We start from the raw sequence: 25,014 nt of genomic DNA, 5'->3' as shown, positions 1-25,014 counted from the left end.
ACAGCATTCAAGAAGTTTAATAACCCTTCAAGTGTTTCACAGGAAATAAAGGAATCTAGTGGTAAAGAATTACAATTTTAGTTTTGCCAATAAAAATGTTGCTTTAAGTCCAAATTTTGCATTTTCACAAGGGTCACAGGAAAAATGCACCATACAATTTGTTGTGCAATTTCTCCTGAGTACACCGATACCCCATGTCATGTGTAGTGGAAATCTACTGTTTGGGCGCACGGCAGGACTCGGAAGGAAAGGAGCACCATTTGATTTTTGGAGCACAGGTTTTCCTAGAATAGTTTGCGGATTCCATTTGCAGAGACCCTAAATGCCAAAACAGCAGAAACTCCTCCAAGTGACCACGTTTTGGAAATTACACCCCTCTAGATGTTCATTAGGGTTTAGTAGCAGCTGTGCGCTGCTATTAACCCCTTATTACCCCAATTGCCACCGCTCCGGGGCAATCGAGAAGAGCCGGCATTGCACCAGGATCGTCACATCTAATAGATGCGGCAATACCGGGCGGCTGCAAGCTGAGGCTACCAGCCCCTGGCCGGCATTATCATGGCTGGGGATGAAAATTAGGGGGGACATCACGTTGTTTTTTTTTTTTAATTATTTATTTAAATAACAAAAAAAAAGCCGCATCACCGACACAGCCGCACACTTCTGACAGGAGTGTGCATGTGTTTCTGTGTACTTGCACGCTCATGTTGGGAGAGCGCAGGCTGTGCCGGCTGATGTCATGCCAGACTTGTACAAGTCTGACAGCGCATCAACGGCACAGCCGCGCACACTTCTGACAGAAACGTGTATGTGTTTCTAAAAAACATGCACACTCACCATACTGACCGCAGAAACTTGCACTGCTTTCCCCACCCACCGGCCGTCCTGCCGTCTGTGATTGGTGGCAGTCAGCTGACACGCTGGCACTCAGGGTGGGGGCGCATCTAGCTGCAACCAATTACACGCGTCGGTGGGCGGGCAAAACAATGAATATTGAATTGTCGGTTGCGGAAGGAAAAGCCTGACACGGAAGGAGTTTGCTGCCATGACACCGCCTCGGGTGAGTACACCGCAGGCGCTCCTACCCCCAACCTTCCACAAACGTTTAGACTCTTCGGATTCTGGTCCCCATAGACTTATATGGGCACCGGAATCCGGAGCGGATCCGGATTTTTTTTTCAATCCGGCAGGGATCCGCCGGTCCCGGATTTTGGCAGATTCGATAAGCCCTACTAAAAAGATGTATAAAAAGACGGACACCGCTGAACCACAGGCCACACTGGAGTTCAAAGTGACACCCTCTGCCTCATTACTGTGAATTTTCCATTGGGAATTTTATCTAAAGGCCTCACACGCAACGACGTATCTAACAATATATCGCTGGGGTCACAGATTCCCTGACGCACATCCGGCATCGTTAGCGACGTCGTTGCATGTGACACCAACAAACCACCGTTAACGATGGAAAATACTCACCAAATCGTCCATTGTTGACACGTCGTTCGTCTTCAAAAAATCGTTGATTGTTGAGGACGCAGGTTGTTCGTCGTTCCTGCGGCAGCACACATCGCTATGTGTGACACCTCGGGAACGACGAACTACAGCTTACCTGCGGCTGCCGGCAATGAGGAAGGAAGGAGGTGGGTGTGATTTTACAGCCGCTTATCTCCGCCCCTCCGCTTCTATTGGGCGGCCGCTTAGTGACGCCACGGTGACGCCGCACGAACTGACCCCTTAGAAAGGAGGAGGTTCGCCGGCAACAGTGACATTGCTAGGTAGGTAAGTCTGTGTAATGGCTCCAAACGATATTGTGCGCCACGGGTAGCGATTTGCCCATGACGCACAAATGACGGGGGCGAGTACGCTCACTAGCGATATCGCTGCGTGTGATGGGGCCTTAAATCATGTTTTTCAGAGATTTACATGTAATCCCCAGTGTAAGCAATTAGGGTAGAGCGCAGAATAAATGTGAGCCATGTCGTACTGAGATCTTTTTGAGGCATAATAAACAAATCAGCAACAGATGAAGAATTGGATACGCCATTTACCTTGCGGTATAAGTGATTAGGCAGCTTTATTCCTCTGTTCATTACGATTACAGCAATATCAGATTTATAAAAGTTTTTTTTACATTTGGCGACTGTCACACTAAAAAATGCTATTTTACAAAATGAACAAAATTTAGAAGGTTGTAGCTTTTTTTTTTTTAATTTTTCTGCCGACAGAGTCATGCGAGGACTCGTTTATTGCGAGAAGAGTTGGAGTTGTTATTGGTACCATTTTGGGCCACTTAATGTTTTTTGATCGTTTTCTATTCCGTTTTTTTTGTGAGGCTGTGTCAAGAAGAAACAGCAATTCAGGGATTGTTTTTTTTATGCAGTTCGCCATGTCATCAAAGTAATAAGACAGTTTTATTCTTCAGGTTGGTACAATTACCGATTGCAGCGATACCATTTTTATTTACATTTGCAAGATCTTCTGTAAAAACGCTTGCGTTCCCCATTGACTTCCATTTTACTCGGGACAAAAGTCAAGCCCATCCGAGCGTCCGACTTCTCGTTACAAGTACCGAGCACCCCAGCATGGGAGTGCTCACTCATCACTAAATACTATCTGCTATCTCATGTCTATGCAAGACAAAACAATCACTGATCTCGGGGAGGCCAGCCAGAGAAAACACTGTCTGCAGCCAACAAAGGCGCTCAACACAGTGAAATCCTAGGTGCATTGTGCCCTGGGAAGTAAGCAAATCAAAAAAGGTTCGTGGAGCCTCTGTTAGGAGTCTCGACACAAAAAATAGCCAGATATCCCTCCGGGAAGGACCCAGCCAAGGATCCTGCTGGTCTACTAGGCATTGCTCCCACCTAGCCAAAATCCTACTCCACACTGATGAGGGGCAATACCCCGAAACAGCTGTCTGTGGATGGATACCTGGCCTTGGTATTTCCCTTGTCATATCTTTAAACTTGTCAAAGAGCTGGATATTGACTAAAAGGGCCACTTAATATGGTGGTTATGGTGGTCTCCTAAAAAGAGCCACTCCTTGGCTGGGTCCTTCCCGGAGGGATATCTGGCTAGTTTCTGTGTTGAGACTCCTACCAGAGGCTCCACAGACCTTTTTTGATTTGCATCTCATGTCTATGGTCAGTATGACGGTGCACAAAAGCTCCTCTACCAAATAGGAATATACCGGGATTATAATTGAAACATGGTTGTTGGTGTATCACAGAATTTCAAGTTACATCTCCATCTTTTTCGGTTGTATGGATATCATATAGACCTCCCCTCTCCCTTCGCTTTTCCCATATCCTAGAGCAGTGATTCTCACTTTGAGGAGCCTGATTCATTTGAATGGTTGCACCCTACAGATCACCGCTCATTATGACTAATAGAAGGGGTCTCGAAGGGTGGTCCTACTCTGTGATGTCAATATGGACTAAAGGAGACCGGGGGAGAGTGGGACAGAACCGCTATAATAACTGACAAATACACACCGGATTGATATTTTCATAAATGGAAGTAGACAATGAATTATTTAAGAATATTAGCACATTGTATATACTGTTTATATGTATTTGTTGTAGCAGTGGCTATTATATTTACTTGCTTTTTATATCTTTTTGATCTGGTGCCTGTGTCATTCATGCAGAAGGCGGAGTGTTTTACACTCAGTGCTTGGTCCCCACCAGCAAACAATCAGTCTCCTAGCAACGGAGAGCACAACCAATCACGGCTTCTCCCTGACATTCCACAATGAAAGAATGTAACAAGTCTTATTGTGGAGGTGACAAGGCGGCGGCACGTGGTCACTATTCTGCACGTACCAGACCTGCCCGGGCCCCATCACAGCTTCTCCTCCTCAATGTTAGGGGACTGGCGATGCCTCCTGACTCCAAGATGAGGTGAGACTTAAAGGGGCTTCAAATTTTCTTATTATGAAATTCTAAAGTTCCTAAAAAGAGGTTTCTCTATTCTATTAGCCAAAGTGGAGAAGATATCTCTCCTTGAAGGACCATGTTAGGTCCATGAACACCATACTGATTTAATTGGGGACTGTGTTATGCTTTATTTCTCCTGCGGGGGCACTGTAGGGATATTGAGCATTGGAAATCTTCAATGGATTGCTTTGGATCCCAGCATACAATGGACCCCTTTAACAAAAAAAGAAAATGTTCAATAAATATTAGATTTGTCTGTTAGATGATTTTAGCAGCTTTGGACTATTGTAAGATTATGTTTTAATTGCAGAGGTCAACTCTACAGATTTTTATGCCAAGTAGACTTAGTTTCTGGTTTTCTACGCAACGTTTGGTGCCAGTTGGACGGTAACTTGTAATGTTGTACAGAGAAGTGAGATCATGATGGTTAAAGAAGAAGCAATGGAAAAACAACATAGTAATGGGTGGGGGGTTGTGTTGTCCACCCAATGTATTACATAGATTGTCCCACCTCAGACATTGTGTATGGACAACTTTTTCAAAAATTGCAGACAGACTACATTTTTTACAGATGTATTGTATAAGTATAACGAATCATTAAAATGTTCTTGTATAGTAGGACATGCAGGTTCTAAAAATCCAAGTGATCAGAAAATATTCATGGAAACGTGTTTCGAATCCTAACTCTCAGGTTCTTAGTCATAACTATAATATGTGCACCCGAGTCCTGAAGCCTAAGGGACCGAGATGGACCAAATACTATTACATACCCATAATAGTTAGGGCCCTGATGAAGATATTGCATGGGGATACACAAACTTTAAAGGGGTTGTACAGTTTAAAATCACAAGTGTGTATTCACTCTATGTCACTCTATGTGACTGCAGACTTGTGGCTCCTTGCACTGTGCACACTGTGAGGATTCTCCGGTGTCAGTGCTGGGAATGTCGTTCATGTGAGCACAAGTATGCAATATGTAAACTCCCCCAGCCAGAATCTGACTAGTAATGCATTACAGTAATGCATTGGGGCATTGCACACAGTTTAAAATGACAAGTCTGTATTCACTCTATGTCATTCTATATAACTGCAGACTTGTGAATCCTCGCACTGTGCACACTGTGAGGATTCTCTGGTGTCAGTGCTGGGAATGTCGTTCATGTGACCACAAGTATGCAATATGTAGACTCCCCCGGCCAGAATCTGACTAGACTGTATTGTATTGGGGCACACAAGCTTTAATGGGGTTGTCCAGTCTAAAACAACAAGACTGCAGTCACTCAATGTCATTCTATATGACTGCAGAGTTGTCAATCCTCGCACTGTGCACACTGTGAGGATTCTCCAGTGTCAGTGCTGGGAATGTCGTTCATGTGACCACAAGTATGCAATATGCAGACTCCCCCGGCCAGAATCTGACTAGACTGTATTGTATTGGGGTACACAAGCTTTAATGGGGTTGTCCACTCTAAAACAACAAGTCTGCAGTCACTCAACGTCTTTCTATATGACTGCAGAGTTGTGACTCCTCGCACTGTGCACACTGTGAGGATTATCCAGTGTCAGTGCTGGGAATGTCATTCATGTAATGTAATATTGCCGGCCACAATCCGAATAGACTTTTTCTGGACTCACGCAGTACATTTACATTGATCATGCCGGAAACAGTCTAGTTGGATTCTGGCCGGGAATCTGCACATCACATACTCGTGGTCTGATGCTGATGCCAAAGAATCTGCACAATGCACACGATGTGAGGATTAGCAAGTCTGCAGTCACATAGAGTGACCCATACAGGGACTGCAGACTTGTCGTTTTAGTTAAACTATTAGTCATACAACATAGCATTATGAGCGTGAGAGCTAGTGTGCACAATATATTACAGTTTCCAAGAATGTTTTCTGTATACTTGGATATTGATATGCTGGAATAAACCTTTTTTAACACTTTTAGATACTTGCTTGATCACCACTTTCTCAGAAACAGGATTGGTCTCCTACTTGTTCCAAGCACCATCCATTAAAACAGACTGTTCATCAGAGGATGTGCAAAAACTATTAGCACTGTCAGGATTGTAGACCCATGGGCAGGTCATGTGCCTTGGTACGGAGCAATATCTTTCCATGTATGCTAAATATCTCATTTTTTTCTTAGATTTCGTTTAGCAGTATACAGTATATTTCGCATGTCTATATTCTTACATTCATGGTTTGCATGCTTTAGCATTACAGAGTGCAGCTGTCTTTTTTTTGTCATTGTATGTTGTCAAGTTATGCACCAGTTCACACTGCATATTCGGGAGTGCCGTCAGTCTTCTTGTGTAGTAATTTTCCTACCATTGACAAAGACAGAATAGGGTACCTGTAGAAGCACAATATAAGGGGCCCTTTACAGACCAGTAAGTCATCATTCCACCTGGTTTGGAGGTAGAAATAGGCCCAATCACCTCTTTTCTGTTAGTCCAAAACACAAGACCTGTCAGAAATTGCATCCAGACGAGAAACGCAGCCTCAATATTGTCTCGTGGAATTGCCAAATTTTGAAACTCAACCGCCTTACTCTGCCCATAGATAACAGAAAGGTGAGGTCCAGCATCGAAATAATACTCTTGTCTTTATTTCAAGCTGTTTAAAACAGTGAAAATAAAATGTGATGACGCGCTTTGGACAGAGTCCTATAAAATGTGACAACTGACGCGTTTTGGACAGGGTCCTTACTAAAACTCTTGTCTTTATTTCAAGTTGTTGAAAACATAGTGATGAAAAAATGTGATGACACTGACGCGTTTTGGACAGGGTCTTTGATTATAGATTAAGGACTCTGCCCGAAACGCGTGAGGTGTCATTGCAGTTTAACTTCACTATGCTTTAAAAAACTTGAAATAAAGACAAGAGTTTTAGTAAGGACCCTGTCCAAAATGCGTCACTTATCGCATTTTATAGTACTCTGTCCAAAACGCATCAGTGTCATCACATTTTATCTTCACTACTTGAAATAAAGACAAGAGCTTTATTAAGGACAATGTCCAAAATGCATCAGGTGTCACCGCATTTTATCTTCACTGTTTTAAACAACTTGAAATGAAGACGCAAGAGTTTTATTAATGATCCTGTCTTAAACGCATCAGGTGCCATTGCATTTTATGTCACTATCTTTTAAACAACTTGAAATAAAGACAAATGTTTTAGTAAGGACCCTGTCCGAAACGCATCAGGTGTTATCACATTTTATCTTCACTATGTTTTAAACAACTTGAAATAAAGACACAAGAATTTTATTAAGGACCGTGTCATAGCATTTAGTTTTATTAAGGACCCTGTCCAAAATATGTCAGGCGTCATTGCATTTTATCTTCACTATCTTTTTAAACAACTTGAAATAAAGACAAAAGTATTATTAAGGACCCTGTCCGAAACGCGTTAGATGCTATCACATTTTATCTTCACTATGTTTTCAACAACTTGAAATAAAGACAATAGTTTTAGTAAGGACCCTGTCCGAAACGCATCAGTGTCATCGCTTTTTATCCTCACTATGTTTTAAACAACTGGAAATAAAGACAAACGTTTTAGTAAGGACCCTGTCCGAAACGCGTCAGGTGTCATCTCATTTTATTTTCTCAGTTTTAAACAACTTGAAATAAAGGCGCAAGAGTTTTATTAATGATCCTGTCTTAAACACGTCAGGTGTCATTGCATTTTATTTTCACTATGTTTTAAGCAACTTGAAATAAAGACAAAAGTTTTATTAAGGAACCTGTGCGAAACGCGTTAATATCATCGTACTTTAGCTTCACTATGTTTTAAACAACTGGAAATAAAGACAAGAGCTTTATGAAGGACCCTGTCCGAAACGCGTCAGCTGTCATCGCATTTTATCTTCACTATGTTTTAAACAATTTGAAATAAAGACAAGAGTTTTAGTAAGGACCCTGTGCAAAATGCGCCAGGTGTCATCGCCTTTTATCTTCACTATGTTTTAAGTGTTTTATTTCGGTGCTGGACCTCCCCTTTCTGTTATCTTCACTTCGTGGATGCTAGCCACATGGATCCGTGCATTGGCTTCTAATCTGACTTCAATAGGCAACATGGAAAGGACTACAACAAGTGTCCGAGGGTGACCTGATAATCTTCCTTGTTTGTCTACTCTGGCCATAGACATAAATTGTGTTGCCCAAATCATAGGAACCAATCATAATCCCTGATTCCTTTTAGTAAGTGCGAATCGCGTGAGTCCCCCTATGTGCGATCAGTACTGGACACATTGAATTTTCAAAAATGGTTTAAAAAATGTATTAAAGTTTTGTATTTTGAAGACTTTTTACATTTTTCCCTCCTTTCTTATGACCCACTAGATTTTTTTTTTCCATGGTGATGGTCATTATATATCTTCAGTGAGTCACTGGATTGCTGCGAGCACCCGTCATGGTCATAGGTTGATGTCATGGTGAACATTAATGTAGGTCACTAGTTAGCCTGCAGTGTGTTAGGTGTTACGGTTTGTTAGAAGGCAGTTCCCCATATCGCTCGTTGTCTGGCTCTGTTCCAACTCTATTAATTTGTTTGTTACTTGCCTCCATGGCAGCTCAATAACCCTCCCTGGAGTGGCTGAGGATGGTGAGAATTCTGGTTCCTTTTTTCTTTTCTTTTATAAGTAGCAACCTTTGTGGTCTCTATATCATTGTTGGAGTTAGTGGAGGAGTGCTTGACAAGTTAGTACATAGAGATAGGCCACCTATGACTTAGATCTGGAGAACCCCTTTAAATCATTGGTCCCAATGTCATAAGCAATAATGTGCAAATCTGGAGCCTATTTCTGTCTGCCATGTCAGAAAATCACGATCAAATAGAGTAATAGAAGAAAAGGGTCATAATGCCGCGCTGCCGGACAAACTCAGGACATTTATCAGATGATCAGCAGTTTTATTGTTCATAGTGCTACGCGTTTCGGAGCTAGCATGCTCCTTCTTCAGGAACCAACAATAGAAACAATCAGAATATCACCAAATTTATGATATCGGTGAAACACCCCCTACATTCACTCCAGTGAGATTTGGATGCTGCATTATGATTACCGTCATTTTATCTCCCCCTAACCTACCAAACTCCTTCTCTTTGTGATCAAGTAATCATTTTTTTATTACAGACGAAACTCTATTGATTAGAAAGTGTATAAGAATAATTAATATCCCAATGATTGGACTAGATCTTCTTTCTAGCAGTTTGTTTAATTGATATTAAAATATGCTTAAAATGAACAACACATTCTGCTCCAGATAGGGGCCTTCTTCAAGTATATTGAGATACCTATCAAATATATGATGTACTAAATGTATAGAGTATTGCTGAGTAACAGATAGAGTATTAAGAGTGTGGGTCGAAGTGAAAAAAAGGGATTTCCTGTTTCTGATGGGGAAGCTTCAAAATGCGTTAAATCAATAAACCACAGTTTTCCTTTTCCTGATGAAGAAGAGAGGCAGCTTCGAAACGAGTTGAATTAATAAGCCATGTTTTTTCTTTTCCTGAGATAAAAACGAGGCAACTTCGAAACGCGTTGAATCAATAAACCACGTTTTTCCTTTTCCTGATGAAGAGAAGGGGGGCAGCTTCGAAATGTGTTGGATCAATAAACTATTTTTCCTTTTCCTGATGATGAAGTGAGGCAGCTTTGAAACGTGTTGAATCAATAAAGCACGTTTGTCCTTTTCCTGATGAAGGGAGTTAGCTTTAAAATACGTTAACTCAATAAACCACATTTTTCCTTTTCTTGATGAAGAAGCAAGGCAGCTTCAAAATGCATTGAATCAATAAACCACATTTTTCTTTTTCCTGATGAAGAGAGGCAGCTTTGAAATGCGTTGGATCAATAAACTACATTTTTCCTTTTCCTGATGATGAAGTGACGCTGCTTCGAAACGTGTTGAATCAATAAAGCACATTTTTCCTTTTCCTGATGAAGTAACAAGACAGCTTCAAAATGCATTGAATCAATAAACCACATTTTTCCTGATAATGAAGCAAGGGAGCTTCGAAACACGTTGAATTAATATACCACATTTTTCCTTTTTTCTGATGAAGTGAGGCAGCTTTGAAATGCGTCAAATCAATAAACAATGTTTTTCTTTTTCCTAATGATGAAGCAAGGTAGCTTCGAAACGCGTTGATTAACATACCACATTTTCCTTTTTCTGATGGAGAAGTGAGGCAGCTTTGAAACGCATTGAATCGAATCAGTAAACCACATTTTTTGTTTTCCTGATGAAGTGAGGCAGCTTCGAAACCCGTTGAATTAATATGCCACATTTTTCCTTCTTCTGATTAAGAGAAGGGAGGCAACTTTGAAACGCGTTGAATCAAAATACATTTTTTACCTTTGATGAAGAAACAAGGCAGCTTTGAAACGCGTCAAATGTTTTTCCTTTTCCTAATGATGAAGTGAGGCAGCTAGAAAACGCGTTGAATCAATAAGTCACATTTTTTTTTAATATCGCACAGCATCATTATAGACCAGTAGTGTGGAATAACCAGTAATCATCCCAATCTCCTACTTATCGGCTCTTTGAGCTTATGAATCCGCAGCAGCGGTCAGGTATGTACCTTTTTTCTTGCACGGAGGTGAGCACATGTGATCATGTTACATTTCTTTTTTTTTCTCAGATAAAACTCATTGCACTAATTCTCTATCCTAGCGTTTTGGGTTTTTTTGACAAGCACTTTGCAATTTTAACCTGCAATTAGGACAGACTTACAAATTACCTTCTAATTTTGTCAGGAGGGAACGCTGCATATGCTGCATACGTGTCCAAGTCCTGGTCAATATGAGGTGGAGTATTGGACTAAGGTCCCAGGTGAAACGTGCGGAGTCAAAAGTCAGGGATTAACCGTAATAGAAAGGCGGCTTATTGTGACCCTGAAGCTCTTTACAACCTTCTGATTGAATTACTGCTCGTGTGTGCGTCCTAGATACTAGAAGCCACAAGGCTGTTGACTCTGCAAGTCTCCATAACACTTATCTGTAGAAGTAATGTATGGAGAGGCGAGGATACACAACAAACACCACAATGTGACGACCGATGGAGGCAGACTCCATCCCGCCCCTTCCCGGCTCTATAAAGTGCCGCAACATAAGACGGCCGAAAACCTGCAATTCTGGCGTATTGATAATAATTCAGCCTTCATCTGCCGGGAAAGATGCAGATTCTGCGTGAGAGCCGGCATCACAGGCAGGGAAACGACCCATGATGTGCATAGCACGTTGTAGGTCGTTAAGGGGATTTTAATGAAAAGGATTGAACAAAAATATCATGTGAACGTTTAGAAATCGCAACCATTTTTCTACAAATCCTCCTCATTTCATCAGCTGAAAAGTAATTGGACAAATTAACTTTACCATAAACAAATTGTTCTTTTTTAATACTTTGCAGAGAATCCTTTGCAGCGACTATGGCTTGAAGTCAGGAAGCCATGGACATCTCGATGGGGTTGATATGATGACTACAAATATTTCAAAAAAACTGACCAGCACATCCTAAAAAAATGAATAGGTGCAAACTGAAAAAACATAGCAAATACAAAATGCATACAGCCGCACACTAAAATGCCATCAATGTATAAAGGAACTCTGGTACTGCATTACTGCTATATGAAAAAATGAGATTTTTAGTTTTCGAATTGGCCAATGCATGTAAGCCCGGAAACCAACGGCAAGGTAAATCTGAGATTTACTCAGTCAGGTGACTGACTTCTTTGCCTTCAAAAAAAACCTGAGTTGCTTTTGCAGTATGTTTTGGGTCCATGGGTGCAGTTAGTTGATGTGAGCAGAAAGTCTCGCCCTGTACATGTAGCACCCCTGAACCCATCAGGGCACTACAAGGTACTGCATCCCACCAAAGATGCAGGGCCTATCCCCAGGGACCTGGAAGACCAGTGCCGGTAACAGTAAAATACATTATAATCCCAGTTTTCCCCCATCCCCACAGACTGGTGACAGACTAGAATTGGAGCCAATGGATGGCCACCCAGGGGTGGCGCTGATCCAGTCCACTAGACAACGACCAGGTGGGAGGGGACAAACAGACAGTTAGAGTTAGTAAGTGGAACTGAGAAGAGACGGACGCAACTGCTCTGACATGGGAGTATAACGGAGACCTGAGGGTCCAGGCATGTGGTTGCCGGTGGAGTACGGCGAAGTACTCCCGGAACCATAGCACCGACGGGGCACAGAACCCTAGGTCAGGCAAATGCTCCAGGCAGACCTGATAACCATCTGCACAGTGAGGGGACCATCAAGGACCTCACTGACCTTTGAAGTCCGGGGGCAACAGCAGTAACGGGAGAACCAGGGACCGGAACTGAACACCGTCCCTACAGGGTTCACACTGCCCGCTGTACGGACCAGAGACTGAGAGACAAACAGGAGGGGACCCCAAGACGCTCCAAGCCATGGGGACCCACCAACTTGAGAAAGGTGCAGGGGAAAGAAGCCACCAGGTCACCAACCGGCACTGGGACTAAGGGAACCAGAGGTGAAAACCAGCCATCCTCTGGGTACCAGTTACCATCTACTATGAGTAAAGAGAACCATTTAAACAGTAACCCCTCGTGAGGCCTAACCTTCTTTCCGTGCCTAACTCCATCACCTACCCCCTGGGGCCCCGGCCCTACTTGCGGAGGGCCCAACATCCAGGCTGCTGACACATCAGCCCCAGCAGAGAGACTGTGCAGCGGCGGTTCCATCACCATAACCGCAAACCGCAAGTGGCGTCACAACATAAACTTTATTGAACATCCTCTTGTATATAAACCCCTTTTTACAGCAACCCCTAGGGTCACGGAAGCGAGCAACGGCCACCCAGTGACATATCCCAGTAGTACACTGCCCGGGACCGAGTACTCCATAGCCCTGGGCGGCTCATACACTTCAGAATTCATCCAGCTGCTTCTGTCTTCAGTCATATCATCAATAAACACAAGTTACCTTGGGGCATTAGAAGCCCTGCATGCCCGGCCATCACACCACCTCCACCATGTGTTACAGAGGATGGGCTGTGCTCTGGATCAGTAGCTGCTCCAAGCCTTCTCCAGACTTTCTACTTTTCAATATTTTTGGTACAGGCTGATCTTAGTTTCAACTGTCCACAGAATGCTTTTTCAGAACTGGGCGGCTTCTTTAGATGATTTTTGGCAAATTCTAACCTGACCTTTCTACCTTTAAGACTGATTAACGCTTTGCACCTTGTGGTGACCCCTCTCATTACATATTCTCTTCTTCACTTGGGTGAATGTAGTGAAGGGAATTTTCTTCACCATGGAAATGATTCTGTGGACTTCAAGGCTTTTTTTGAGTTCCCAGCTCACCAGTTGGCTCTTTTTTATTTTTTTCCAGAATGTACGAAACTATTGATCTGGCCCCCTCCAAACTTTTCTGCTATCTCTCTGATGGATTTCATCTTTTCTTTTTCAGCCTAATGATGATCTGTTTCTCTTCCATTGAGAGCTCCTTTAACCGCATGTTGTGGGTTCGCAGCAGCAAATTCCAAATGCAAATGCCGCACCTGGAATCAGCTCCAGACCTTTTACCTGCTTCATTGATGATGGATTTACAAGGGAATGCGAGCTTTTGAAATAATTGTCCAATTATTTTTGGTCCCTTAAAAAGAAGCAGCTACTGTACATATTAAAGAGCTGTGATTCCTAAACTGTTCCTCCTATTAGGATGTGAATACATTAAAATTAAAACACTTTAAGCCCATCTTGATTATAACAGTATCTTGAATATGTTTTGGTAAACAGCTAAAATGCCCCTCATACTTGCAGCGCACACATCCTCGGTACACGTATGGCAGATGTCGTAATTTGAAACTCAGGCAGAGTGGACCGACCAGGTGGTGTGGGCACTGGCACTTGCCTGAGTCCACCAGATAATGACCACAGCCCTGCCCACTGGTCTTGATAGGGATGGGGTCTAAACAAAGGCTCAGCTAACCTGGAGCCTAAATTTTAGAAATGCAGGTAGCACCCTCTGTTGGGTTGTGATGGTACAGCATCTCTATCACTTGTCACCAAGCTTTTTAGCTTTTTTTTTAGGTTAAGTTCTCAGAGAAGAAGGTGACCTGGTCAGGACGGAAGGTAATAAACACCATCTTTCAGGACTCGTTCCTACAATCTTGCAGCTAGGATCAATTACCAGAAGCCTTCCCTAATTCTAGGTTGCACTTTCATTAATTTGTATCCAAGGCTACATCCAAGCACAAAAGCCTGGAGAACCTCACCTACCGACATGGCGTTGGACGCAGGAGACCTGATTTCATACCAGTCCTCTTTACTCTCCTCCGCTCCCCAACTTTCCTTTCTAAATGGTGGATTTTGTTTTCTAGAACGCGCTGAAATGGTGATCAACACGAAAGTAGACATGAAAGAAAATCCCGGGCTGAAGATGCGAACTTACAATGAGCAACAGTGGACGGGATCCCGCAGACCCCAAACAGCCATGTGGAAGATCCCCAAATCAGATATACGGAGGGACAACTACAGCAAATCAGTGCAGGAACACAGCTACGAAATCCAGGTAATGTATACAAGGTCAGCCCCAGGGGTGTCCGACCTGTGGAGTCCTCCATCCTCAATTCGGGGAACATCACCATCACTAATCCTAATGTTTATAGCCATGAACACATTGTCTTACATTATGGATTTGTTCATTGTATGTGGGTCTTATTTGTGCACTCTAAGGGGGCATTTGCTAATGCACTCTGTGATAAGTGCATGTGTTCACTATGTGGGATCCAGCCCAAAAAGAGGACGTATACATGAGCAACGCTGATATAGAAAAAATATATATTGGTTTGCCATTATTGCAGTTATATAAATAATTCTAGGATTTATTTGTGGTTTTCGTTGAGCTGGATTTACCAAAACTAAGTCATATATTCCAGAAAGAGAGGGCATACTGTCATTCCCAAAACACGTGGCATGTGATTATAGACGATGCATTTTTTAGCTATATTCTGTATATGGGATAACAAAAAATAAGCCAAAACATACCACAAATTGTGTCCTTGACCCCATTTTGCCACTTAAAACCCAGTATAACTGTAAGACGTGAGTAATCTATGAAGGTACATTTCTCCTGGGGACAATATCTCTATATATAAGGAGTCTGATGGAATACACAAAGGTTTAGGTATAGTGGGTATACGCAGCGATATCGCTGGTGAAAGCACCCGCCCCCGTCGTTTGTGCGTCACGGGCAAATCGCTGCCCGTGGTGCACAAAATCGTTAGGAGCCGTCACACGGACTTACCTGCCTAGCGACATCGCTGTACCCGGCGAACCGCCTCCTCTCCTTTCTAAGGGGGCAGTTTATTCGGCGTCACAGCGGCGTCACTAAGCGGTCGCCCAATAGAAGCGGAGGGGAGGATATGAGCGGCCGTAACATCCCGCCCACCTCCTTCCTCATTTGCGGCGGCCGCAGGTAAGCGGCAGTTCGTCGTTCCCGAGGTGTCACACGTAGCGATGTGTGCTGCCTCGGGAACGACGAACAACCTCTGTCCTGCAACAATCAACATTTTTTGAAAATGAACGACGTGTCAACGATCAACGATAAGGAAAATGAACGACGTGTCAACGATCAACGATAAGGAAAATGAACGACGTGTCAACGATTAACGATATTTTCCATCGTTAACGGTCGTTCGTTGGTGTCACACGCAACGATGTCGCTAACGATGCCGGATGTGTGTCACGGAATCCGTGACCCTGGCAATATATCGTTAGATACGTCGTTGCGTGTAACGGGGCCTTTAGAGCCCTAAGGCTATGTGTAGACAAAGTTTTTTGAGGAGTTTGATGGAGCGGATTGGCTCCAAATATGCTACAAAAATGGCCTAAAACTTTCCCTATTAATTGCAACGTTAATCCTCTTTGCTGTTCATACACAGAAGCTTATTCTTAGTTAAAACATCTGTTGGAAAAAAAAAAAATAGTGTATGTAATGGCCGCTTTACACACTACGATTTATCTGACGATATGTCATCGGGGTCACGGTTTTCGTGACGCACTTCTGACATCGTTAGCAACGTCGTTGCGTGTGACACCTCCGTGCGACTCCGAACGATCGCAAATAGGGTGAAAATCGTTGATCGTTGACACGTCGTTCAGTTTCAAAATATTGTTCGTCGTTTGGAACGCAGCAGACATATTGCTACGTTTGACACCGTGCCAACGACGAACAACATCCACACGACCGCCTTGGTCAAACAATATATCGCTGAACGATGTAGTGTCGTTTGTGAGAGGGGTACGTGTGACCGCTACAAAACGACCTATGAGCGATCTCGGCAAATCGTAACAACGATCTGGGAGTGTCACATCGCTAACGAGATCATTAGCGATATCGTTGTGTGTAAAGCAGCCTTAACTCTTCTTGAAAAACTCAAAACTCCTCAAAAACTTGGAGTTTTATGCTCAAGTTTCTGTACATAAAAATCTGTAAAAAGAGTCAAATACCCTTAGGCATCTGAATTGTGTTCCGGAAGATTGAGTAAACTGGATGACCTTTCTCAGTCATGTTCATTTCCTTGCAGTCGCCCACATTTTCTTTGAGTCCGGCGTCTTCACTTGAAAGCTACTCTTCCTCTCATGTCATTGACTTGCACACGTCTAGTGGTGGACCATCACATGGATCCTGCAAACTTAGCATCCCTGCGTCCTCCATAGGTAACTGCTGCCTTTTGTAAGGAGGAAAATCTTAACTATGTCTATATACAGAATATATAATGTAACTATCATAGTGATGTATCATCCCATTTAGACAGAAAACTTCCTCACATCCACAATTGTACCGATCTTCCGAAGAGTAACGCATCCATGGACAGTTCCTCGGTAAATCTACATTACAACGGGAATCCACACGTTCAAACCTACCTGACCTCTGTAGAGATTAAGACCCCATGGTACATCAGTGTTCTCAATGAGAAGGTACATATCTTTATATATTTGTCTATCTATTGCACCCTGGCCCTGGTGAAAAACATTTCATTGGGTCAAAGAACCTCTGTGAAGGACATTTATGACACAAAGTCATTGTCAAAGAGAATATCCCCTTTAATTTATGCATAGAAGTCAGGGCGAGGAGTGATATGGAGGAGTGAGATGTATAAATCAAACTAATGGACACTTTATGGGAAAATTAAGTTTTAAACAATTATATTCCCCATCTCTAATCTCTTTCTTTGGCCTCCAAAGAAAGCCTTAGGGGGCTTGTTAGGAGTAAAGGAGTCGTTGGTCCTCCAGAAGTGTTGCTCATTTTTTGTTACGATCATTTGGTGTCTTAGTGGTCAGACCAACACTGATTGAATATGAGCAGATAGATGGGACTACGCTATGTACCAGGGGTGGACATAGACAGAAGAGGGTCCCTGTGTAAGAACACTATATTATTATTATTTATTTATAGAGCACCATTGATTCCATGGTGCTGTACATGAGAAGGGGGTTACATACAGAATACATGTACAAGTTACAGTAGACAGACTAGTACAGAGGGAAGAGGACCCTGCCCTTGCGGGCTCACAATCTATAGGATTTTGGGGAGGAGACAGTAATTGCTGTTTGTAGATTTGAGCGGATCGGTCATAATCCGGGTTCGGCGGATCCGGATGGGGTTGCCGCCGAAGTCCAGATCCGATCCGGAATCCGCGGTCATGTAAATCAATGGGGAGCCGGATCCGGGGGGGGGGAAGAGAGAGAGAGAGAGAGAGAGAAGAGAGAGAGAGAAGAGAGAGAGAGAGAAGAGAAGAGAGAGAGAAAGAGAGAGAAAGAGAGAAAAGAGAGAGAGAGAGAAAGACAGAGAGTGAGAGAGAAAGAGAGAGAGAAGAGAGAGAGAGAAAGAGAGAAAGAGAGAGAGAAAGAGAGAGAGAAAGACAGAGAGAGAGAGAGAGAGAAAGAGAGAGAAAGAGAGAGAGCGAGAGAGAGAGAAAGAGAGCGAGAGAGAGAAGAGAGAGAAAGAGAGAGAGAGAGAAAGAGAGAGAGAGAGAGAGAAAAAAAAAAAAACCCGGATCCGGATTGTGCACCCCAAATCCCGGGTACTGGACGGACTTGGATCGGGCGCTCAAACCGTGCGGATCCGGATTTTGCGGATCCGGGTCCGCTCAACACTAGCTGTTTGCTGTTTTGGAGGTGAAGGTGGCCCCCTTACCTCTTGCACACATATTATAGGGGATAACTTACTAATTGGTGGTTGTCCAATGATTCTTAGATCAGGGCTCTTCAACCTAAGAGAGTAGGCTTTGTGCTCCGGTCTTGAGGAGCATGCTGAACCTCCACTCCATTCATTATCTTTGGGACTGCAAGAGAAAGCTATTAGAGAAGGCATATAGAGAATGAATGGATCGGGGGACTAGCATGCCCCCTCCACTCCATTCAAAACGGGACTACAGAGCCTGTTCTTGGGGCTGAAGAGCCCTGATCTTGAGGTCATTGGATGCCCAGGAATCAGCACGTTATACCCTTTCTTATGGATAGAGAATAACTTGTTTTGGGAATAACCATTTAAAGATGTGTTTTATTAAAGATCTATTTGTTATTAGGAGCGTTGTCTTCTTAAACTGGGAGAAGAGATAAACCGTCTGTCCAGATATGAGGTAGAAAGCAAGAGGAAGGATCAGATCATCTCCACCCTGAGGAATGAAGTATCCCAGCTCCAGAATGATGTCCATAGATCTGTCTCCGCACTCATCAATAGAGAAGAGGTGAGTTGTTAAAGAAAGTATCAAAAAACACCAAAAAGCATACTAGGACTTTTTTTCTATAGCTAATATGGGGCTTATAAACTAACAAAGGGCCTACACATTTCTTTATAAAGCCAAAAATTAATGGCTACTGCTCACACAATGGAAGTAATTGGTATAGGTTGTAATACATGATCTCAAGCAGCTTTCTTAAATACAGATCTAAGGGGTTTTCACCAATTTATGAAGGCGCTAGGACGCTGCTTTACTAGTACTAATTGCAACTAATGATAGTGAATGTCGTCATGTTATGACCTGGAAGGTACCGTGAAATGACGGTCATCAGAAATCCAATTTCTGTGCAATCACATTCCCTATCATTAGTTGTGTTCATCAGAGCCACTTTTGCAATATAAATGTGGCACAGCCACATATTCTCTTCCCTCCACATAACATAGAGAGGACCACTTTAATATTTTTTTCAGATTGCAATGGGGGAAGATTAACCTTTAGATCTATATCTGAGAACCAAGCACCCCTTAAGGGACTGTCTGATGAGAGACATTTATGGCATAAATGGGACGCACACATTTCTTCTCTGATCACAACGCCCAACTGTAACAGTGGCTCAGGGTGGTAGCCACAGGCAATGGGATACCCCTGTAGTCCCCGCCCCATGCCCCGGTTCAAGGGACCTGGCTTGGTGCAAAGAGTGGTATTGGGCAGGTTATACCTCTAGATCGGTTGTACATCGCCGATATCTCAGGCTACTTAGGTCCCTTGGCAGTGAAAAGCAAACTCGGAGGAAAACAGTTCTTGTTCTGGTTAAATTTTAGTTCAATAGTTCCAACTTTAGGGCTAAGACATTGGGCATATTCTCTTAGTTCAATTTTAGCACACTTTAGGTTCAAAGCAACAATGCCTCTCCTGCTGGGCAAAACGTCTTCTACACTTGTTGTGTTACAATGCACATGACTAACCTTAACAGTAACTCCTCTCTGACTGCCTTTTCGTCCCTTGGTGCCAGAGGCTTGCCCAGAGATGCAGTGGCTATGGCGGGGGGCATCATCCAGTCGCTCCTGTCCAAGCCCCGATAAACCTTACCAATACGGATAGGGGGGGAAGAGGGGCTTGCCCATAGTCATAGGCAAGGGCCTTACACTCACTGTTATCTCCAACGGTTCCAAGTAGAATGATGGGCTACTGGGATGGGCCATTATCTTAACATGGCACACGCACTTTTCCTCCGTTCCCTCAGACCACAGCCTCTCAAATATTATAGGTCCATATTCCTCAACCCAGCCTGGCTTCATGGTCCCGCACATCAGAGTCATTAAGTCTCCCTCAGATCGAAGTCGGTGTCACACCTACAAGGATTAGTTTACGACCTTTGACCGAAGTGCACAGACTATTCAGCTCGTGTTTGCCCAGACCTATGCTAAGTGTCCACCAATAGTCCTTTCTGTGGTAGAGGTTGCCTGCTCCTACCACAAACAGGCTTTGGGCATTACCCATACATGTGTCTGGATCATACATGCTCCTCTGGGGTTCAGGCTGTCTCACAGTTTGTGTCACAAACTACTTTTTGGGATAACTCGCACCCATTAACTACAGTCCAAGGTATTGAGCAACCAGTAAGTCCAATCTAATCACTAATCAGTCCATAACTATCTAAGATGGAGTCAGCCTGTTCCCTGTGACTGCCTCCTCTACTTGTGGCTATTCCCACAGTTTACCTGTTTCCTTCCTACAGTCCTCCTGTTGCTAGGCAGATTCTAATATTTACATCTATGAGCACTACCTAGAAGTGGCCACTTGATGGCCACACTTATACTCTATACATAAACACATTATATACATAGACATATTACACAGTTCACACTACGAGGCGGTGGTCGGTGTCTTCAGGGCAGGAGCATAGGGACATAGTCCACCACCCTTACACAACCACCAGAGAGAAGAGAGATGATGGCGCATGCGCCGCCTTACTCCTCTTACTGCTGTCATAGTAGTTCTGAATACAGCCAAGCAAATACACTTGGCTGTAATCAAAACTCTCATAGCAATGAATGTGGAGAGTCAGCGCATGCGCCATCACCTTTCCTCTCTCTGGTGGTCGGATCGTGGGTTGAACAGGAAATTGGGGTACCAATGTCATCTAGCAGTTATGATATAAATGCATCTCATGAAGCAGCCCCTTTAAATGAAAGCAAAGTAACCCAAAACTGTAATAATACACTGCTTAAAATCAGAGGACCTAAGAGTGTGCGAGATTCATGGATTGTACCCTCTGGGATACATAGACCTGAACTTATATGGTCCTAGCCCTATTGAATTTCATCGATATTATTACAATGGCTTTACCCCTCCAGACTGACGCTTGGAGCCTTTAACACAAAGTATAGATTTCTGGCTGACAATTTATCTCTTGTATCTACAGGACAAGACATCCGATCATCTAAACCCGTACATAGAGAATGAATATATGGTGTTTGAAGAAGAATACCCCGCAGGTATGAAAGAAAGGATATCGCAATCGGGATCAAGCCATAAGGATCCATTTGCAAGTTTGGAAAGGAGTGGATCCACTGTATCCTCTGTGGAAAGCTTGTCTGGAAAGTCAAGAAAAAGCCAGGTTTTTCCCATGGAAACAGAGGTAATAAGTCATTTTTATGTGCCATCTATTTTTCCCTGTTATCAGCCTTTAAAGCCACTCTTTGCATACATTACATTTCTTAACTTGTAACAGTTGTGTTACAGCCTGTATTATTCTGCAGAGCAGCATTCACATTTTTTAAGGCTTCAGAGCTGAAATCTCATACTATTCCTTGAAGACTGAGCGTTTTAACCCCTTACCAACATCTGTCATATGTGTACAGTGCAAGTCAGTAGTTTGTGTGTAACGCCCCGGCAGCGGTCGAACCGCTCGGATCCGGATGTCACTGCTCATGGCTCGAGGGTCTCCGGACCCGTGGGCTAAGGGTCACACCCGAGTGAATAAAGGGGGGCTATTTACAGGGGAGTTATGTATAGTTCGTAACGCCACCCGTGGTGTATGGTAATTGGGGGAGTACTGCCGCTGCCGTTGGGAGTACCCGGGGTGATGGTGCAGGGCAGCTACGTGACGTGACCCTCCACGGGTAGGGGATTACCCTGGGACTCTGGATGGTGTCTTGGGAATGCAGGGGCTTGCAGGTTTGCTGGTTGCAGGGGTTAATCGGGTACTCACTCAGAAGAATGCAGACACTGACAATGTAGTAAACCAAGTCTCTGACTGCCGCTGTCTCCTGAGGGGAGCTCGTCCAAGTCCCATCCCCTGTGGCACTGCCTATTGGTCTGTGGCCTCTCTCCTGGCACTGTAATTTAAATTGTCCGTTGTGGCCCGTCAGCCTGGAGCTTTCCGCGCACCGCTCCCCACTGTGGCTAAGTGAAGGAGCCTGCTCTCAGGGAATCACGCTTGGGATTTCAGTGGGCTGCTTTGCTTCGAAATCCCTATCCCCCTCGTTGCGTTAGTGCCCCGATCTCTGAGCTGGTGGGAACAGTCCATGGAGGCCCTGTCCTCCGCAGGTTAATTGCCAGGTTGCTTGAAGCCTCTCACCAACCTAGGGTCCGTGTACCCCGACATGCCTTCAGTCCCACCTCGGCTGTTGAACTGTGGCTGCCGGCTATCCTCCTTGATTGGCCCAGCACCCAGTCACAACCTGCCGCGACCAGGGGTCCGACTCCTCTAGGTCCAGGCCACCATCTGCAACCTAGTCTCTTTTTTCCCTGGGAGCTCCAACTCCCAGCTTCCTCGAGTTCCTCACAGCTCGAAGGCTACCACTCAACTCTACTTGACACCTCCCACCTCCCTGCCTGACCCCTAGGCGGGTGGCCCTATTCCAGCTTAAGCAGCCCACTGGTGTGCCTGACAGGTGTGGTATGTGGTGTAACTAGGATTTGTAAATGCTGGAGGAGGCAGTACTGCAAGATAGGGACCCAGAACCATGGGGGGGTTGAGCCCTGCACGGGGAGAGAAAGATTGTCCAGAACCCTGTGACGACCTGACTAGTCCAGGGCGTCACAGGTGTATGGAGCTGGCTAATAGGGTGACCACAGCCAGGACTGGCCTTTAATGGCCGTGGGTGGATTAGAGCTTTACCTGTGACTTATTTGGTACAAAGCCAGTCTCAATCTCTGAAGACCTCCATGCCAGTCATCACCAAGCTCCTCTGAAACCCAGGTTGTGGCCAGGCTGCAAAGGGAGACTGTGATTTTATATCTACATATAGTTTTATATATATATATATATATATATATCTATATATATATTTATTTATATATATACATATATATATATATATATATATATATATATATATCTATATATATATTTATTTATATATATATATATATATATATATATATATATATATATATATATATATATATATATATATATATATATATATATATATATATATATATATATATATGGTATTGCTGTATATAGTACAAGAGATCAGACAATTCCAAGTTCAGGTACTGAGAGGATCAATAAATACAGTAAAAAAAAAGTTTTAAAAAGTCTGAAAAAGATCCACAAAGCATAAAAGTTCAAATCCACCTCCTTTTCTCCTGTTAAAAATAAAGATAATAAAAAACTGTAAAAAAAATACTCAGAAATGTCAGATCTATCAAAATCTAAAAATAATAATAAAATGTAAAATAAAATCAAATCTAAGAATAATAGTAAAATTAAAAAAATCTGATAGGTAAACATCATAAACAGAACAAAATTCAAAAAACACCATTTTCTTTTGGGTTGCCACAACAAAAATGCTGTAAGAAGCAAGAAAAATATCATACCCATCCCAAAATAGAAAAAAAATAAAAACACCTCACCTAGAAAAAATAAACAAGCCCTCATATGTTTATGTGGACAGAAAAAATAAAAAGTTAGGACTCTTAGGAGGGGAGGAAAAAAAACAAACCGAAAATTAGCTATAATGGGAATGGGTTAAATTTTGTGAAGTTTTATTATCTTCCCTCCAGCAGTGATAGGAGCTCAGCTTGCTGACTGTTTCTAATGAGAACTAGCAGAACTCAGGGAATGTTGTGTTACTTTTTGATCAGATTTTAATTGACAACGTTACATCAAAAGAAACAAATGGATGCCCTGAAGCCGCAAAAGAAGATGGCGAAACGTTTCATGTGTCTATGGATCAACTTGAAGTCAAAAGTCATCTAATCCAGAAACTACAGGAAGACATAGAGAACATCAAGAAGGACTATGAGATGTCTAAAGGTACTAATATGTCTATGGCACCAGAACCCAAAATATAGAATTTTCTGTTCTTCTATGTTAAATATAATGATGGATCTGGACAATAAGCGCCACCATAACACTGGCCACTACCGATTGATATAGATCTGATAGACAGGAGACTCCTTTATAGGGGTTTTCGGCCATATAAAAAAAATAATATTAGAGGGGTTGTACAGAATTAAAAAAAAAAAAAAACTTGGCTGCTTGCTCCAAAAAAAGAGCACCACATCTCTCGACAGTTTGTTTGTGGTATTGCAGTTCAGCCGCATTCAGTTTAATGAAGTTGAGCCGCAATGCTGGAAATAATGCATTGAGTGGTGTGGCGCTATTTCTATAGGGTTTCTCTAAGGGCTCGGTTCCACTTGCGTTTTGCATGGACGAGTGCAATCCGATAAAACATCAGATTGCTCTCACTCTAGTGCAAAATTATGGGGCAGTGTCCATCTACGATTGAGTTCTCAATGTGGTGGAAACAAAAAGGCGTAAAACACTAAAAACTCAACAAAACAGAAGTTAATGCAATAATGAATCAGGCCCAATATAGCAGCAAGAGGAGAAAAAGAAGATTGTGTTTTTCAATTTACTTTGACGTTTTTGAGCCCTGATGGAAAAAATTTGTACAAGGGCCCCAAAATCATCACATTACATTATAGTATTGCATTTCTTTTTTGTGTGGGAATGGAGCCCCCATACACATTAGATCAGTGGTGGGCATTTAATCTGCATAACTAATATATGCTAAATAGTTGCAAGTCAAATTTATATATGATAGCCGAGATGATTGTCTATAAAATGAAGGTCGTCTCCCGGTCAAAGCTGTAGAGGATGGTGAGATATGGAGCCTGAAAGTCAAACGTTCAAAACATTGTTACCCTTTTGCTTGTCTGTGTATACAGTGTGAGCCCCCACATAGCCTTTGCATGTACAGTATAAGCCCCCACATAACTTCCTATATACAGTACAAGCCACACATAGCCCTCTATATACATTATGAGCCCCCACATAGCCTTTGCATATACAGTATAAGCCCCACATAACAT

At 43.0% G+C, this 25,014-nt stretch overlaps 1 protein-coding gene across 1 annotated transcript in view; it reads left to right on the top strand.

Annotated features, from left to right (window-relative positions):
• The first annotated feature begins 3,785 nt into the window (after positions 1 to 3,785).
• Positions 3,786 to 25,014, top strand: part of CCDC27 (coiled-coil domain containing 27) — a 44,521-nt gene continuing 23,292 nt past the window's right edge. Inside the window, exons 1-7 of the mRNA XM_075327417.1 lie at positions 3,786 to 3,902; positions 14,314 to 14,504; positions 16,522 to 16,654; positions 16,749 to 16,915; positions 18,526 to 18,687; positions 21,107 to 21,322; positions 23,782 to 23,953. Coding sequence (XP_075183532.1) covers positions 14,325 to 14,504; positions 16,522 to 16,654; positions 16,749 to 16,915; positions 18,526 to 18,687; positions 21,107 to 21,322; positions 23,782 to 23,953 — 1,030 coding nt within the window. The 5' untranslated portion in view covers positions 3,786 to 3,902; positions 14,314 to 14,324. The remainder of the gene's footprint in view (positions 3,903 to 14,313; positions 14,505 to 16,521; positions 16,655 to 16,748; positions 16,916 to 18,525; positions 18,688 to 21,106; positions 21,323 to 23,781; positions 23,954 to 25,014) is intronic.

Source organism: Anomaloglossus baeobatrachus, chromosome 11 (genome assembly GCF_048569485.1).
Source record: "Anomaloglossus baeobatrachus isolate aAnoBae1 chromosome 11, aAnoBae1.hap1, whole genome shotgun sequence".
Taxonomy (NCBI): Eukaryota; Metazoa; Chordata; class Amphibia; order Anura; family Aromobatidae; genus Anomaloglossus; species Anomaloglossus baeobatrachus.
Note: the sequence above shows the minus strand (reverse complement) of the source record. Positions and strands in the feature narration are given on the sequence as shown.